Here is a 19,852-nt window from a genome sequence, read left to right as displayed (position 1 = left end):
GCCCATATTTAATCGCAGCACTCCCATATAAAGCTCCGACCAGCCGGAGCCGAAATAATATAGAATGCAGCATATAAAGGTTTCGGGTCTGCATGGATCGGCACTGTGCGCTCCAATATCCCGAAGCCGAAAAGTTATGAAGAACAGTGTTAAAGGGTTTCGGGTCCGATGACCCATTTTTATTAAAATCCGCCGATTTGGGTTCGTCGATGGGCCAGACCTAATTTCAATAAAGAAAGAGCCTATAAGCATTTCGGGTCCACGGACTATATCGCATTTCGGAGGTTTTATGTGTTGGGATCCGCCGATCTGTCGATCGTCGATTTAGCGCCAACCGTTGGATCTGCCTTCGCGCGATCCAACGGCCCGGATTTAATTCTTTCCCATTTCTTCAATATTGGTCGCTCCCGCTTGAAAATGCGCCAATTTCCTTTGTAATATGGTTTTTTCCTTTTATAAGGCGAAAAGGCCATTTCTTCATTATTTACAGTTCGGCGCCCGCGCGCTCCAAAGCCAAAGGGTCCAACATCATTTCTTCGGCCATTTTTCATCGCTTCAGTCCAAAATTGCTCCAGATAGCCAGCCTCGGCCTCAGCACAGTCATCAGCATGCAGTCTCCCTCTGTTATGCAATATTTCTCCCTTTTGGTAAAGTTTTGATCAGCCAAGCGCCGAAACACCTCCAAAGCCCACAGAAGGCCACGGAAAGCACAGCAACAGTCAAATCTCGCCATAAAGTGGCCATAAAGGGGAGATTTTGAAGCGGCAAAGTGTATCAGTGAAAGAAAAGGTCCCAATTCAATGTTAATGAGTATCAGTGTTGCGGCAAAGTGTATCAGTTGATATTTATCAGCGGAAATTTTGTTTCCAAAGCAGGTGGCATTAAAAGAAATCGCTTAAAGACAAAGAGGCAGTTCTAAGGCTTTAAAGGCTCATCAAGGACAGTTATGGGCATTTAAGCCACATGATAGTAGCACTTCAGGCCCAAGGCACAGTTATTGCAAAAATGGCCAGCGCATGGCTCAAAGGACCCATATTAACTCAATTTTGGTGTTGCTGCCTCCAGCGCAGCTCATATAGATATTTTTAGCATTTATTTCAGCAGATGGTTAGGTTAAGACAGTTATTTCATCAGATCTGTCTCGGATCTGTTTGTTGTAGATATTTTGCCTATATAAACCACCCTGAGCATTTTTTAAAGGGTTGGTTGGTTGATAATCCTCTTTCTGGACTTGCGCTGTATACTTCGAGAGATTTAATGAACAAAGATTGCTAGAATGTTGGCTTATGGACTGTCTCTTTGTGGATTTGATGGCTAAAGATCTGATTGCAGAATTCTAATGCTTTCTTCATGGAACAATAAGTCTTTCTCCCTTGTTTTTTGTTTCTATGTATGCTATATCATCTATATGTCATAATCTAAATTGCAGGAAGAAAGAATAGTCCAGATGTTGTTTATTTGTATTATGTTCTCAATTCCTGTTATTTCTCCATGTTTTCCTCTGAATTAGTCCTAAATATGAATACTTCTTTGCTCATATTTACACTAGTTCTTTCATATATGACTGTTATTTAAGAATCCTTGATTGCTCCTATATAATGTTCACTCGCCTTCCCTCTGTTAGCATAATGAAAGCTGCTTAGCTATCTTTCATTCCCTAACATCCATTTCATCCTTATTCCAGCTTTGATATTGTTCCTTGTTTAAACTATAGTGCTCTGCAGTTCCTCTTGTGACAAAGAAAATGCACCAGCAGCCTTAATCCTTGACTCCATGCCCAATGGTCTAAACTTCTCCCACTATGCAGGTCAACTCTGTCTGAACTATCATCCATCCCACCAAATTTCAAACAAAACCCAAGTACATCATAACTAGCCTAAAATCACCCTTAAACAAAGCTATATAATAAAGAGAGAGCCCTCTCTAACTGCAGGTAGGTTAAGATCTGCAGTCCAAAGATTGGTTTGTGGTTACCTCGGCCGTATCCCTCAAGGAGCCAAGGGACAACCTGAGTGATAACAGTAACATTGAAAGATATATAATGAAAAATCAATCTCGTAGTCTAGATTTTGTAATCGAGGGGAAAATCTCTATGTATATTAGTTTTATGTTTTATGTTCTGGTAATTGTTTATTTTGTGTACGGGGTTAAAACCTATACTCACAAAACATGTAAAAATAATATTATTGATGTTAGAACATGCGTAATTTATTTGATATTAGTTGAATTCACTCTATCTTAGTTGACATGTAATATTTAAAACATTTTATTAGTTTATTTCTCACAACTAACATAGATCCATGTTAACTTCACATTTACCAAGCATTAATAGAAATTAATATGATTTGTTTATTAAATTATAACTAAATTTAAAAATAAAGAAAGGGCCTTTACATCATTCTCGGTTCTTGTGGAACTCCTTATATTGGTGAGACCAGTCGATCCATAAACCAAAGGATTTGTGAACATGCTGCAGACATCAGGCATCGAAGGTATGGCTCCTCCGCTTTGGCAGAGCATGCAGAAAAAACAAATCATCACATATGCATGGAAGAGGGTAAGGTTATTGCGAGGATTGCCCATTTTCATCATTGTGGGAGGCCTTAGAAATTGAAAAAATACTTGTTAATTTAAATAGAATAGGATTAATCTTTAATATTTATTTAATTTTATATTCATTAATGAGGTTATATAAGGGGTTATTTAATATAATATTATATTCATTAATGAGGTTATATAGGGAGTTAATCATTTTTTATATATATATTTTTTTCAACTTATTTAACCTCTTTCTTTATAGTAATTTATTCTCCTTAATTAGTTTCCCTTAACCTTTTGGTAAAAACCCTTTCTATTTTTTACCCTATTCAATATGATTATATTATATAATTTTAAAATGTTGTTTGTTAGTCCTCCTATTATATCTAGGATTATTTAATAATTATATGAATAAGATTAAAATATTAATACTTTTTAGAATATCATTTATTAATAGTATGACTCTTAAAATTATTTAATGATTTTTTAAAATATTATATTAATTAATTTAGTTATAAGGGGTTATTATTTTTTCTAAATTATAACTTTTTACATCATTATTTTATCCAATTATTTTTAATTTCTTTTCCCTTATTTTTTTTTTGGGTCAAAACCCTTTCTATTTCCTACTTTTAGTCAAACTAGTTGTTGTCCCCAACGGCTAGTCACAGCTCTCTACATCTATTTATCTAAATGCATGGATTGGATTCCTCATCTTGTCCTGGCTGGTTCGAAATGAAAGGCATCCACCAGAATATCTCTTATGTGATTTTTTCCAAAAGACGTTATTATAACAAAAAATTAATTTGATAGATTTATTAAATGAAATTTAAAAGAGAAATTTTAATAATTAATCTTAATTTATTCTAGTCATTTTTAATTGAATTTTCATTTTGTTAATATAGTCTATTAACATTAAAAATAATATTAATATAAATAAATTTTAGAATTTTAATATAAATATAGTTTGTAATTGAGCATATAGGCTCATTCTAAGTTCTACGGCTCAATATGATGTGTAACCCTCTCATCAGTCATCAAAGTTGAAATTTTGCTCATATTAACCAAAATAAAATTTAAAAAAAATCTAAAACTAAAAAAAATAAAAAACTATACACAACATTTAAATAATGTCTGTTATATCAAAATTTAAGATGGATCTATGTTAGTTATATTTATTCTCTATAATTTTTTATTTTAATAAGGAATTTGTAACACCTTTTCGTAAGCACATAAATATTTGAATTACATGGTCTAGTTACTTGGAGCATGTAAAAAAAACTTAATTATTAATAATCAAAAAGAAAAAAAATAAATAAATAATTATCCATAATAAAAATAAAAATAAAAATAATATATATATATAGATAAGTATATAATAAATAGTCAACCATAACGTTAGCGGAAAGTAATGCTACAGTAAGTAGTAATGCCGCCACGTGAGCGGAGAGTAGCGTAGGAATAGGAGGGTATACAATACAATATACAAACAGGCTAATTTGAATTTGACAACCCCGCTACAATTTTGAAATTTGAATTTATCTACCTCTCAATCGATGTTCTTGGCAGCTGCTGCAAGGAGAATACGTTGTTTATAATCTACCTATAAAGTTTTTTCGGCATCATACGTTGTTGTTTAAAGCACTCTCACTTTTACGATGATAGCGATTATGAATTCAAGCGCTGCTCATGAGAAGGTGCGCTTCTGCGTGGACTCCAAGCGAATTTTGAGGCATTCGCTCTTGCGTTTATGATCAGGCAGCCCATCGTTAAGCGATAAGCACTGGCTATTTGCGGTGTTATCCTTAAATACATTTAAGGGATCCAGCTGTGGGATGAAAGGATGCTGGAGGACTTCAAACTTCTACTGGATTTGGGCATGAGTTCTCTTGCAAAACATCACCTCTTTAACCATCGTCCAAGCCTGCTAAAACTGGTTGACCAGTTAGTGCTTGATCTTCTAAATTGCGCACTAGCTGAATCTGTCCTTGCCACGGTGTTAAGTTACAAACAGCGAATCAAATGTGGGGGCCAAGGTTATTCTATAATATGTCACAGTGAAATGTCACTTAAATTTATTTATGTATTTCTGTGGGGTTGTAGTTTATTGTTGTACATACTTTACTGTTGCTGCAACCTTGTAAGTGAGCGCTCAGTGGAGACCTTCAAGTGTTGTTGAATAATATATCTATATCACATCCATGATACTGCCACTAAGGTTCAGCTGGGCATTCTGAAAACCAATATGTTATCATCTAAGGTTAAACCACAAAAAATGCCCAAGAAATCAAATATGATACTCGTTTATAGTTTTGTGTCAATTACGGCATTATTTTTTTTACATAAATATTTTCTACTCTGGTTTTTACATAATGGCTCATGTACAAATCAAAGATCAAAGTTGTAATTGAATTGGTTTACGTTGTTGTATATGGTCGCATAAAACTTACTGGAGCTTTAAAAGCATTTTTATCTATTGTGTTATGCAGACGCTGGAAATAAACAAAAATGTCAATGTCTAGTTGCAGGAATTAAACAAAAATGTGAATGTGTAATTTGTGAATTCTTTGTTAAAAGGTCGAAGGAAGGTAAATAATTTGTTTCTCCAATGGAATGATTGAAGTTTTTGGAGATAATAACATTTTTATATATTGTGTTATGTAGATGCTGCGATTAAAAAAAAATGTGAATGTATAATTGCCGGAATTAAACCAAAAAAAATGTTAATGTATAATTACTTGAATTAAACAGAAATTTATAGTTTAATAAAAATAGCTCTGCCCAAATGATAGTTTAATAACGTTCCTATAATGCCGGAATAAACATTTAAAAAAACTAAAAACTTTAATGACCAATAAATCATACCTACAGCCATTGATGCTACTCACACTCACAATGTATTTTGTACGCAAAATTTCCGGGCCGCTTTACAATATCTTCTTCAAATTTGAGTGCTTTCCTCTTCACCACACCAATATATCTCAACAAATAAACGATCAGAACCATAAGTATGGAAACCAACCCTCCAGGGGCTGCGATGGCAATGATACTTGGCAATCCAAATTTAAAGTTCTAAAGATTTCAAAGGTACAGGATTGGAAATAAAAGTGATATACAAACCATTTATATCTGCAAAAACTGTCTTTCTGCATGTCCCCCGGATCATTCCATGCAACCTGAAATTTCTCCATTCTTTTACAAATAAAAGAGCAAACCCACGAAGTTAAGAGGGGGATCCCGCTTGAACGTCTCGGACAACCGCCAGAATGTATTATGGCCAATATTTCACTCAAAGGCGGGGTCACTTACGCATTTAAATCGAACAATGCTCGGGGTCACTTACGCATCTGAACCGAACAATGAACAATGAGGAGCAGCAGCCTCATTTTTATCCACGCCTAAAAATATCGTAAACAGCCATGAAGGTAAATATCGTAATACAATTTTCACGCAAGCAGAAAGAAAAAGAATACAGAAAATCTGAAAGCACTTTCAAGCTCTGTTTGCTCTAATTTGATGGTGTAAGACTGAAGGGGATTGAGTTAGTGAGCTTGAGTATCAAACAGAAGTATTTATAGCCAAACTTTCATCAAGCTTATATTGGCTATGTGTCAATTGTTCCACAGATCATGATAAAAAACTACAAAGGGAAAAATAAACCACTCCAAACTTCCAACAAAAAATTAATCAACAACCGTAAGTTTCCCTAATTATTGGAAACTGCTGGAGATGGAGGCAGTTGATTTCCGTAATTATTGGAAAAGGCGGGAGTTGAAGACCGAATCATCGTCCACCGTTGTGGGAGCTAACAAAAATGTGAATGTATAATTTGTGAATTCTGGTTAAAAGATTTTAGGACGGTAAATAATTTGTTTTTCGAGTGGAGTGATTGAAGTTTTTGAAGATAATGATTCATAATTTTATAATAATAGAACATTAGTCTATTTAATTTATTATAAATGATTTTTTATTATAAATCATTATTATTTTTTAATAATTTTTATATTAATTAATTTTATATTCATATCTTATTATATATGATTTTTAAAAAATACTATTTTTTTAAAGTAATTTTCATATTAATTATTATTATTATTTATTATTATTTCTTATTACACCGTAATGATGTGTTTTACTCTTTTTTGATAAAAAAATTTAATTTATAAAGCTTCCTTGGGTTTTTTGAGTTGAGAATTTATTTCAAAAAATAGTTATGTTAAAGTTAATATATAAATTTAACATATTAATATATAAATTATATATTAATATATAATTTAACAGATTAATATAAAAAGTTAATGTATAAATTTAACTGATTATATAATTTTGATAATTTAACATATAATTTGATAATTTTGATAATTTAATGTGAATTCTTTGTTAAAAGGTTGAAGGAAGGTAAATAATTTGTTTCTCCAATGGAACAATTGAAGTTTTTGGAGATAATAACATTTTTATATATTGTGTTATGTAGATGCTGCGATTAAACAAAAATGTGAATGTATAATTGTCGGAATTAAAAAAAAAAATGTTAATGTATAATTACTTGAATTAAACAAAAATTTATAGTTTAATAAAAATAGCTTTGATATCAAATGATAGTTTAGTAACGATTCTATAATGCAAAATAAACACTTAAAAAAAACCGAAAATTTTAATGACCAATAAATCCACCTCTAATCATTGATGCTAAGCATACTCACAATGTATTTTGTACTTCCGGGCCGCTTCAGAATTTGAGTGCTTTCCTCTTCACCATACCAATATATCTCAACAAATAAACGATCAGAACCGTAAGTATGGAAACCAACCCTCCATGGACTGCGATGGCAATGATACTTGGCAATCCAAATTTAAAGTTCTAAAGATTTCAAAGGTTCTGGAATGGAAATAAAACTGATATACAAACCATTTATATTTGCAAAAACTGCCTTCCTTTCTGCATGTCCCCTGGATCATTCCATGCAACCTGAAAGTTCTCCATACTTTTACAAATAAAAGAGCAAACCCACGAAGTTAAGAAGGGGATCCCGCTTGAACGTCTCGGACAACCGCCAGAATGTATTATGGCCAATATTTCACTCAAATGAGGAGCAGCAGCCTCGTTTTATCCACGCCTAAAAATATCATAAAGAGTTATGAAGGTAAATATCGTAACACAATTTTCACGAAGCAGAAAGAAAAAGAATACAGAATTTGAAGGCACTTACAAGTTCTGTTCACTCTAACTTAATGGTGTAAGGCTGAAGGGGATTGAGTTAGTGAGCTTAAGGATCAAACAGAAGTATGTATAGCCAAATTTTCATCCAAATTCTATTAGCTATGTGTCAATTGTTCCACAAATAGTGGTAGAGAAAAAATAATAAACCACTCAAAGGCTCCCAACAAGAATTTAATCAACAACAGCCTTAGGTTTCCGTAATTATTAGAAACTGCGGCAGATGGAGGCAGTTGATTTCCGTAATTATTGGAAAAGGCGGCAGATGAAGACCGAATCATCGGCCACCGTTGTGGGAGCTAACAAAAATGTGAATGTATAATTTGTGAACCGAATCATCGGCCACCGTTGTGGGAGCTAACAGAAATGTGAATGTATAATTTGTGAATTCTGGTTAAAAGATTTTAGGGCGGTAAATAATTTGTTTTTCGAGTGGAGTGATGGAAGCTTTGGGAGATAATGATTCATAATTTTATAATAATAGAACATTCGTATATTTGATTTTTTTTATTATAAAAAATTATTATTTTTTAATAATTTTTATATTAATTAATTTTATATTTATATCTTATTATATATGATTTTTAAAAAATATGATTTTTTTTAATAATTCTCATATTAATTATTATTAGTATTATTTCTTCTTACTTTTTTTTTTTGGGGTAAAACATTTAATTTATAAAGCTCGCTTTGGGTTTTTTGGGTTGAGAATTTATTTCAAAAAATAGTTACGTTAAAGTTAATATATAAATTTAACAGACTATATAATTTTGATAATTTAACATATTTTTATTAGAAATTATGTATATTATATTTAGAAGTTATATTTTTAGAATTTGATAAAATTATGTGTTTTATTTTTAAAGGTTACATGTTTAAAATGAATTTGATATTAACACTCTCTATGTGTATATGAGTAGGATAAATATGGGAAAAAAAATTAAAAATATTATCTCTAAAATTTGAGTTTTATATATAAAAACTAGATGGAAAAATAAAATATTAGAAATAACACAAAATAATAATTAAATAAATTCTTCTATCACTTTTTAAGAATATTAATTTACAAATGATCAATATAAATAAAGATATATAAACTTCATTAATTAATTATATCTTTTATCATTTAAAATTCTCTTAAATAAAGATATTCATAAGATAATCCGCTTACATTTTAAAGCCTTTATATATGTAAATTATCAATACTACACTTCTCAATATTTATATATCTGAATTAGCATAACTAACACTTCTCATTCTCACATTTGGGTTCCTCCATGACCAACATAAAGTTATTGATAAATAAAGTCTCTTACACTTTAAGAGGAATATAGGTTGTTTTTTATACTCAAATGTGTGATAGCCATGAAAAGAAAATAGATAAATAAAGTTTTTCCTTATTTCAATGGGAATATATATATATATATATATCTATATCTATATATATATATATATATATATATATATATATATATATATATATATATCGTTTATATTTATATATATATATTTATATATATATATATATATATATATATATATATATATATATATCTCGTTTATATTCGTTCAATATTTTTAATGGTAGATATGTTTGATAAAAATTTGAATCACTTCATAAGATTTAGTTATCAAAGTAACTTTTTATATTTATAATTTTTGTAATCAATTTAATGAGAAAGTTATATGTTTTGGTTTTGAAGGTTGTATGTTGAAAATTAGATAAAAAAAAAATATAAGTTGTAGGTAATAGTTATATTAGTAGTTATTAATTTACATATAAAGGTAAAAGTGGTGAGGAATATATATGTATTTATATCACCTTTGTTTATGTTTCAAATTGCTAAGAGAAATATTAAAAATGAATGAAATATTAAAAAATATATATATATTTTATCTTTTCATCTAATTTTTATATATAAAACTGAAATTTTAGAGAGAGAATTTTATTATGTTTTTTTCCATATTTATCCCACTCATATATACATAGAAGGTGTTAATATCAAATTTAATATATGTAACTTTTAAATCTTATCTAATTTTAAACATGTAACCTTTAAAAATAAAACAAATAATTTCATCAAATTTTAAACATGTAATCTTTAAATATAATATAGATAATTTCTAATAAAACATTGTTAAATTATAAAAATTATATAATTTGTTAAAATTATATATTAACTTTAACATGACCACATTTGAACAATAAATCCTAGGGTAGTATTTATGTTTTTTTAATTAAATTCGATTTAACAATAAATCCTATAGTAGTATTTATGTTTTTTTAATTAAATTCTACATCGAAAAATTAAAGCAAGTTTAATAAATTAATTGCTTTACAAAAAATAAAAAACACAATTATGATCTAATAGGAGATAATATTTCAGATTTTTGTTGAGTAATAATTAATATGAAAATTATTAAAAAATTAATAATTTTTAAAAATCACATATAATAACAAATAAATATAATTTTTTTTTAAAAATGGTAATTTCTTTAAAAAAAAAATCATTCATCATAAATTAAATAGAACCGTCTAAAAAATTCATTTATAATAGATTAAATAAAATTGTGAATATTCTATTATTATATAACGGCAACCCTTATCCCGATTGCAGGTTCTTGCATCCGCTTAGGTGGCCCACTCTAGCCCACCTCTCGGCCTCCTTTTACAGAGACGGACGTTAGAAATGCAGTTGTCTATAACGCGACTTTTTGAAAGCTTTTCCGGCGGGTTTTTCCGGTCGAAATCCGACAGGAATTTATTGGAATCGCAAGTTCGATAGCTAGTTGTCACGCACCTACATGCTTTATCATACACGTAAAAAAAAATAATTTTCTATATATATCTAACGCATACATACTTTGGTTAGCATCTGCACATTATTTAAGTATGGGTTATGTTTTATGGCCACCACCGCTGTGTATACATGCCTAACCCGAGGCATCGTATATGTGACAGGCAATGAATATGTGGCCAGCCATGTTTGACATAACGTTAATTATTCGGCAATTAATACATACCTATGTTTATTTGCTAACTATATGGTATGACACTCTAATGTTTACTCCTCGAGTTTATCGAAGCTGTACTGAGCTCTTCTGTTGGCGCCTCCTGTGCTGGACATCTGGCGAGGGCATTGAATCTTGCCGGACAGACCACGTGAACAGGGCATGGTTACTGTGCTTGGGATCTTTCCGCGCCGGGCTTTTGGGTAAGGTCGCCTCCATCCACGGTGCACATTTGTTAGGTGAGATCAAGGGTTGGAAAGACTCCACGTTTCACCGCTGGCAGTCCTGGTTTATATATGGCGCTCTCCGGATTATTCGAGATTTTCCTCTTGTCATTCCATACTCTCTCGCTCTCTGTTCTTCGCTGCATGGACTTGTTTCATAGCTCCGCGCCATGACCTCCGCGATTCCAGTCACCGGCGCCATTCGGAAGATCTTCAACTTCACAGGCTCCATTATCGAAGCAACCAGGTGCCTTACTCCTCAGCTAAAGATCTGTAGTTATTATTTGATTTTAATGTTTTGCACAGAAGTCTAATTCCTATCGTTGGCATGACAGGTTGCGAGCAAATGGCTTCCGGCTTCTACAGTTTAGAGGAGAGTCAATCTCGTTGAAGCCCGCCGAGTTTTTCCCAGGTATTTATCTGGTTCGAAGGCTTACTTCTCGGTTGGTCCCCCTCTGTCTTGGTTTCAGTTTGCCAGAGGTTTCCTCTGTGCTAGAAAAGAGACCCCAACCTTATTGTTGCTCGGTTGGCCGCAGGTCTTGATGGACCAACGCTCTTAACTGATCAAGAGTTCTGGGACTGTTTTAAGAGTTGGGTCTTTCCTCATCTACGGTGATTTGGGTTCTTACCCGTATTTCTCCGAGGCTGGAGTTTTTATATACAGCTATCTGTATTTTTGTTTGGTTAATCTGTCGTGACTACAGCCATAATTTATGACTGTCTTCAAACCCTGGCTGGGACCAGCGGCTTATTTATTTTTGTACTCATATGGCTCGAGGGCTAATGGTTTACTGTATCTTTCTGTTACAGTTATATAATGACTTGAATTTCTCTTATGGATACGAATGACTTTACCATAATGCAGAGTAGGGTTTGTCTATTACCAGATGTGTAATGTTTTCCTCGTTCTCGGAATCATGCTGGTTAGATTATAGTATGCATGCCAATGGTAATAGTGTAATCTATAGTTCTCTTTCATTTCGCCAATGTTTTGAATGACTTATGTATAGAATCACTCTGCCGTGCCAACATCTGAATTCCATAGATGTATGGCCGACTGGTTAATGGCTCTTCGTGAATCGAACCCTGAGGTCTGTAATATATATATATGACCATATACATTCGGTTAATCATATAGTTGGAGTTCTGGTTCATTATTGGCAGTCTTTACATTCGCGGCCTCGGTGAATGCATGTTTCCATACTTTCCTTAATGCATACAAATGGTCTCACTGTGTTTTAAGAAATATCGTTTGGTTCTGTTGCATTGTTCTATGCTCGTCTCTGTATGGTTTTACACAGTTGATATTGTATTCTTCAGTTACCCACAGCATGGGTCTTTAATCTTGGACAATATCTCAGCTCTTCTTCGTCACTTGGATTTGCAAGAACCCCATTTGCTACGGCTATGCCGAGTTCGGGTTCAGCGCTGTTTATGCCTTTCTTTATTTGTTAATACCTCTGTTGGCATTTTATTTAGAAGTGTTATGGTTTCTATATGGCCGTCTGCGACCATTAGGGTCTTGATATCATATCGACCCAGGTTATTGGTTGCATGAAGATTTCAGTTTCCATGATTCGGTTTTCTCCAGACTATGTAATCATTTATTTGATAAAGACAGACTTATATTATTAATAGTCCGCTTCATTTGTTTCAAAGGTTCAGCTGTTCTCATCTCTTGAAGTTTCAACTATTCTGTATACGTTTCTTTCTTCGCACAGGATGTTACAGTTATATTATCCTTTGGCCTTACGAATATACTGATGTTTTCAGTCTTCTGGTTTTTACATCGAGGTTGACTGTACTTTATACAGATACTTCTTAGTTACACAGATACAATGTCTTTAAATCTTGCAACTAAGCTGTCTATAGTTATGCATAGTCATGCTATCTCTTGATTTTACAGCTAGGCTGTCTATCAACATAGTTTACTCTATAAGCTATATATAATTATTGCTCAGATAATCACAACTGTTCTATCAGTTACTCAGATAACCAGGCATGTGAGGGTTCCGTTACTTACCTGTTCCCCTCTGGTAAGATGAATCTAGAACACTTCTCCTGCCAAATCGTTGTGTATTGCTTGTTTTCCACCCAACCGTGAGACCAGTCCTTTCAGACCTGAGTCTCCCCCCAAGCTTACGCTTACCGGATCACTATCCTCAGTAAGCCAGCACTCTCTGTGCCTGACTATCTGGTCCTTACCAGACTTCGTCCATCCAGGGTTTTTCCTCCCTTTTTCTTCCTCTGCCTGTCACTACAGCCCAGAGTTTCTCAACCAACCTCCCTTATCCCTGGAAACCCTTCCAGTTTGGAAAGGTGGTTATTTCTAGTTATATTAACTAACCTTTCTTTTCCAATTCCCTTTTTTTGGGAAGTCAGATATCTTTATGATTAATTCCTTTAATCATCAATTTAGTGCACATGAAAAATTAACATAATATCCTCAAAAGAAAATAAATTCTTCATATTATTTCAATTCAGTGTTTTACTGCAGTAACTTTTAAATAATTACATTTTTACGGGGTCATCACATCTCCCCCTCCTGAGATTGGACATCGTCCCGATGTCTAGTGTCTCCAAACAATTCCGGATAAGCTTTTCGAAACAGCTCTTCGTCCTCCCAAGTAGCCTCTTCAGGCCCATAGTGCTGCCATTGCACTTTAATTTGGGTAACAACCCGCTTCCGCAACTGCACTTCTCTCCGGTCGAGAATGCTCAGCGGCTCGACCCGAACTTCTCGTTCTGGTTCGACCTGCAATCAATAACAGTATCAGTCTTTTGTTACAGATACATTTTCAACTAGTTCAGATAAAAACAATCCTTACCCTTATATCTTGCCACTTGATCACATGATTAGGGTCATAGATATACTTCTTAAGCATGGATACATGAAAGACATTATGAATTCTAATGTGGCTTGGTAAGGCTAGCTGATAAGCTACTGGCCCAACCCTTGCCAAGACCTGAAAAGGTCTGAAATATCGGGGTGCAAGTTTAACGCAGCTGCTCCACTGCAGAGTACTTTTCCTTGCCTGAATTCTGATATAAACGTGATCGCCCACCTGATACTCTTTGAACCTTCTTTTCCGATCTGCAAAGTTTTTCTGCCGATCTTGAGCGGCCTTCAGGTTGGCTCGCACCTTTTTGACCATGTCCTCCATCTCCTTGAGCATTTCTGGTCCCAATCTTAATTTGTCCTCCGGGCCACTCCAATTTGAGGGTGTCCAACATTTCCGTCCATACAAGACTTCAAATGGAGACATCTGAATTGATGTGTGATATCCATTGTTGTAAGCGAATTCCACTAAGTGTAAATAGTCCTCCCATTGTGTCGGTTTTTGCATGACACATGCCCTCAACATGTCCTCCACCATCTGATTTACTCTCTCCGTCTGCCCATCAGTCTGGGGATGGTAAGCAGTGCTAAAATTCAACTGTGTACCCAATTCTGCAAATAGCGCTCTCCAGAAGGCGGATGTAAACTTCACATCCCGATCTGATATTATGGTTTTTGGGAGTCCATGAAGTCTGAACACATTTTGCATAAAGACGTGTGCAATTTGCACTGCCCGGTAGGTGGATTGTACTGGTATGAAGTGTGCTGCCTTACTTAACTTGTCCACCACTACCATGATAGAGTCATTGTTCCTCTTTGTTTTAGGCAGCCCAGTTATAAAGTCCATTGATATAATTTCCCATTTCCATTCTGGGATGGGCAGGGGTTGCAATAATCCAGCCGGATGCTGGTGCTCCGTCTTGATCTGCTGACACTCCAAACATCGCGCTAAATATTCAGCCACATGCTTTTTCATTCGCGGCCAGTAATATTCCTTCCGAAGCGCAGTCAGCATTTTCTGGTACCCGGGATGACCAGCGTAGTGACTGGTATGAAACTCATTCAATATTAAATTTTTGAGGTTGTTGTCATTTGGTACAAACAATCTCTTTTTGTAAAGCAGAATTCCATCCCTGCTAACCTCATAGTCTTGCGGACTTCCCTCGCTGGAAAGTGGCATTTGCCGCTTCATCTGTTGGTATTCAGCATCTTGACTTGCTGTTGTTTTCATCATTTCCAGCAAGGAATGTTCCCACCTACTGAATGTGACTTCATACAAACATTGCACCTTTCGACTCAGTGCGTTAGCTACCCGATTTTCCTTTCCCTTCAGATGTCTGATGTCAAAGTCGAACCCACTTAAGAAATCTGCCCAACGAGCTTGTCTTGCGTTTAGTGTGGGCTGACTAAAATAATTTGTTAAGCTGTGATGATCTGTGAGTAGCAAGAATTTCCTTCCCAGAAGGTAGTGTCGCCACATCTTAAGCGCATGTATGACAGCTGCTAATTCCAGATCATAGGCAGAATACTTCTGCTCATGTTCCTTCAATTTTCTTGATTCATAGGCGATTACTTTCCCTTCTTACATTAGCACACCTCCAACGCCTTCTTCGCTAGCATCGGTACATACCACATAGTCTTTGTTCGGATCAGCTATACTTAAAACAGGAGCAGATGTGAGTAATTGCTTAAGCCTCTCAAAACTTTGTTGACATTCGGAACTCCATTTGAATGTCCTCCCTTTCTTTTGCAAGGACGTGATGGGATATGCCACCCTTGAAAAACCTTCCACGAATCTTCTGTAATATCCCGCCAATCCCATGAAGGATCTGATATCCGCCACGTCTTTTGGCACAGGCCAATCCAGTATGGTTTTTAATTTCTCAGGATCAACGGCAATCCCTTCCTTTGAAATCACATGACCCAAATACTGGATTTCCTCTTTATAGAAATCACATTTGCTGAGCTTAGCATACAACTGATGTTCTCGCAAAGTTTGCAGTACCATCCGAAGATGTTCCTCATGCTCCTCCTTAGAGCAAGAATAAATCAAAATATCATCAATGAATATTAGTACAAATTTGTCTAGAAATTGATGGAACACACTGTTCATTAAACACATGAACGTGGCAGGTGCATTAGTCAATCCAAAAGGCAGCACTACAAACTCGTAGTGTCCATACCGGGTCCGGAAGGCTGTTTTAGCGATATCTTCTTCTTTAATCCTGATCTGATGGTATCCAGATCGCAGATCAATTTTAGAAAATATTGTCGCTCCCTTGACTTGATCAAAAAGTTCATCGATCCGCGGCAAAGGGTATTTATTTTTAATTGTGAGCTTGTTTAATTGCCGGTAATCAATACACATTCTAAGAGTTCCATCCTTCTTTCTGACGAATAACACCTGAGCTCCCCATGGAGATACACTGGGGCAGATATAATTTTTATCCAGCAATTCTTGTAGTTGCATTTTCAATTCAGTCAACTCTGGCACACTCATTCTATAAGGTGTCCGCGAAACTGGAGCAGCTCCTGGTATTAACTCAATGGTAAAGTCTATGTCCCTCTTTGGAGGTAATCCAGGAATTTCTTCTGGGAATACATCTGCAAACTCTTTTATAATTGGGAGGTGTTCTAGCGGGTTCTCCTTATTCTTGGTTTCTGCATAGCCCACCTGAATCGCATACACTTGGCATCTATTCCGGATGCATTTTGCCAGCTGAGATGCAGTGATTGGTCGGACCTGAACTGGTCGTTTAATTCCCTGCATTTCTTGTTCTATTCCAGCATCATCCTTGTACCGTATAACCTTTGTTTTGCAGTTCACTAAAGCCCAATGCTTTTCTAGCCAGTCCATCCCAATTAGGACATCATAGGACCCGAGGGGAAGTATATTCAGGTCTGCCACTACTGGCTGTCCTGCTACCACTATAGGGCAGCTTTTTACCTTTGCCATCACTAGTCTTTTGTTCCCTGTAGCTAGCTGTACCAGCCAAGGATTCCTGAATTTTTCAGGCTGCAATTTACATTGTTCAACTATCTTTGGACTAATGTAACTTAAAGTAGCTCCAGGATCTATTAGAACAAAGATGGAAAGGTTTAAAATTTTACCTTCAAACTCTACCATGGTGGGCTGGTATTCTGCCTGGCGGTCGTCCAAGGCTGCGTTAATTCTTGGCATACTTCGTCCCACATCACCCACGGTTGATGCCTCATGAATCTGGGATATCTGGTCAGTTCCCTTCCTTTGCGGACAATTTTTGACATAGTGCGGTCCACCACAACCCCAGCACTGCACTGGGGGTCTGGTTGTTCCCTCAGTGTCCATCTTGGCGGGTTGTTCACTCATTTTGGTTTCACCGATGGACTTGGACCTGAATGCACTTCTTGGTGCTGCTCTACTATTCTGGCCCTTGCTACTTCCTTTGATTCCGCCGCTTCGACTCCCCTTAATATTTCCAACAGCTTTATTATTCTTTTTCTCATTCCATTTTCTGTTGGAACTGTCCCCTTTCTGTTTGCTCTGTTGATAGCAGATTCTGGCCTTGCGAATCGCCTCATCCATGGTTCTAGGATTGTCAAATTCAATCCTTTCCCTCATATACATAGGTAGACTGCTGACAAACCGCTGCACCTTGGCTTTTTCTTCTTTAAGGTAGGGTACATAGCGGAGCAAGGATGTGAAACGATTGATGAACTCATCCATAGTCTGCTGTCCCAACCGCAGATCATGGAATTCCTTCGCCTTTTCATCATAAAACCGTTCTGTCAAGTATCTCTCTTTAAAATATTTCTGGAATTTTTCCCATGTTATGGTTCGTTCAGTTACACCTTTAACGATTTTCACTTCCTCCCACCACAATGTCGCCTTCCCTTGTAACTGGAAGATGGCCAACCGTGCCTTCAAGTTATGATCATATTCATATAACTGAAAATATTTATTCATGTTGATTAGCCATGCCTCAGCTGCTGCTTCTTGTTCCCCATCGTAATGTGGGGGTTTAATCTTTCAAAATTCTCCTTGCAATTCCACCTTTTGACGCTTTGAGGTCTGCTGTTCTGATGCATTATCAGATTGGTCCTCTCCTTCTTCAGGAATTTCAGATTCTGCGTGATAACGTTCCTCCTCCGTCATTTTCGGCTGTTCTGCGCGGGGGTTAGCTAGTGGCGGGTTCTGTTTGTCAGACAAACTTTTCAAAATCCTTTCTTGTTCCATTGTCAGTCGTGCATTATCCTCCCGGAGCTGAGCCATTTCATTTTTCAGCTCTTGAACTGTTTCTAGTATGGCCAAATTCGTGCTGCGGGTCTCCTCACCCAGCTGCACCCACAATTCTGGGTTGTCTCCAAAATTTGTTGCAGGCCCCCAATTGGCTGCAGACCTGTGCGGTGCGCTGCCCGACCCCTGCATGCTAACTATTACGTGTGATACCTTTGTTGCTCTTTTCCTTCGTCTTGACTAGCCTGTACCTGGCCTGGTCTGATCATGAAACATATAACATTGTGAGCTACCTGCAAAATTTTGTTACCCCAAACAGATTATTATTGTCATAATGACCTTCTCATCTTTTAATACTTATTCATATCCCAGAGGCCACAGTATGGGTAACCTGGGCTCTGATACCAATTTGTCACGCACCTACATGCTTTATCATACACGTAAAAAAAAAAAAAAAATTATATATATCTAACGCATACATACTTTGGTTAGCATCTGCACATTATTTAAGTATGGGTTATGTTTTATGGCCACCACCGCTGTGTATACATGCCTAACCCGAGGCATCGTATATGTGACAGGCAATGAATATGTGGCCAGCCATGTTTGACATAACGTTAATTATTCGGCAATTAATACATACCTATGTTTATTTGCTAACTATATGGTATGACACTCTTATGTTTACTCCTCGAGTTTATCGAAGTTGTACTGAGCTCTTCTGTTGGCGCCTCCTGCGCTGGACATCTGGCGAGGGCATTGAATCTTGCCGGACAGACCACGTGAACAGGGCATGGTTACTGTGCTTGGGATCTTTCCGCGCCGGGCTTTTGGGTAAGGTCGCCTCCATCCACGGTGCACATTTGTTAGGTGAGATCAAGGGTTGGAAAGACTCCACGTTTCACCGCTGGCAGTCCTGATTTATATATGGCGCTCTCCGGATTATTCGAGATTTTCCTCTTGTCATTCCATACTCTCTCGCTCTTTGTTCTTCGCTGCATGGACTTGTTTCACAGCTCCGCGCCACGACCTCCGCGATTCCAGTCACCGGCGCCATCCGGAAGATCTTCAACTTCACAGGCTTCATTATCGAAGCAATCAGGTGCCTTACTCCTCAGCTAAAGATCTGTAGTTATTATTTGATTTTAATGTTTTGCACAGAAGTCTAATTCCTATCGTTGGCATGACAGGTTGCGAGCAAATGGCTTCCGGCTTCTACAGTTTAGAGGAGAGTCAATCCCGTTGAAGCCCGCCAAGTTTTTCCCAGGTATTTATCTGGTTCGAAGGCTTACTTCTCGGTTGGTCCCCCTCTGTCTTGGTTTCAGTTTTCCAGAGGTTTCCTCTGTGCTAGAAAAGAGACCCCAACCTTATTGTTGCTCGGTTGGCCGCAGGTCTTGATGGACCAACGCTCTTAACTGATCAAGAGTTCTGGGACTGTTTTAAGAGTTGGGTCTTTCCTCATCTACGGTGATTTGGGTTCTTGTCCGTATTTCTCCGAGGCTGGAGTTTTTATATACAGCTATCTGTATTTTTGTTTGGTTAATCTGTCGTGACTATAGCCATAATTTATGACTGTCTTCAAACCCTGGTTGGGACCAGCGGCTTATTTATTTTTGTACTCATATGGCTCGAGGGCTAATGGTTTACTGTATCTTTCTGTTACAGTTATATAATGACTTGAATTTCTCTTATGGATACGAATGACTTTACCATAATGCAGAGTAGGGTTTGTCTATTACCAGATGTGTAATGTTTTCCTCATTCTCGGAATCATGCTGGTTAGATTATAGTATGCATGCCAATGG

At 36.0% G+C, this 19,852-nt stretch overlaps 1 protein-coding gene across 1 annotated transcript; it reads right to left on the bottom strand.

Annotated features, from left to right (window-relative positions):
* Positions 1–12,682: 12,682 nt before the first annotated feature.
* Positions 12,683–14,258, bottom strand: LOC149209911 (uncharacterized). Its single transcript, XM_089398802.1, has 3 exons — positions 14,058–14,258; positions 13,578–13,747; positions 12,683–12,791 (listed from the first exon to the last, which is right to left on the bottom strand). Exons 1-3 carry the CDS (start codon positions 14,256–14,258, stop codon positions 12,683–12,685), a joined length of 480 nt encoding a protein of 159 aa, XP_089254928.1.
* Positions 14,259–19,852: the final 5,594 nt, after the last annotated feature.

Source organism: Pinus tabuliformis, chromosome 1_2, assembly GCF_031772625.1.
Source record: "Pinus tabuliformis cultivar Carrire ecotype Pingquan chromosome 1_2, CPIR1, whole genome shotgun sequence".
In the NCBI taxonomy this organism is placed as follows: Eukaryota; Viridiplantae; Streptophyta; class Pinopsida; order Pinales; family Pinaceae; genus Pinus; species Pinus tabuliformis.
Note: the sequence above shows the minus strand (reverse complement) of the source record. Positions and strands in the feature narration are given on the sequence as shown.

Coding starts and splice junctions, on each gene's coding strand:
- LOC149209911 (XM_089398802.1), bottom strand. CDS start 14,258: ATGTCTCCATTTGAAGTCTTGTATGGACGGAAATGTTGGACACCCTCA. Junction 13,748..14,057: donor GAAGGTTCAAAGAGTATCAG/GTGGGCGATCAC, acceptor TATTGATTGCAG/GTCGAACCAGAACGAGAAGT. Junction 12,792..13,577: donor CGAAAAGCTTATCCGGAATT/GTTTGGAGACAC, acceptor TATAAAGTACAG/TCAACCTCGATGTAAAAACC.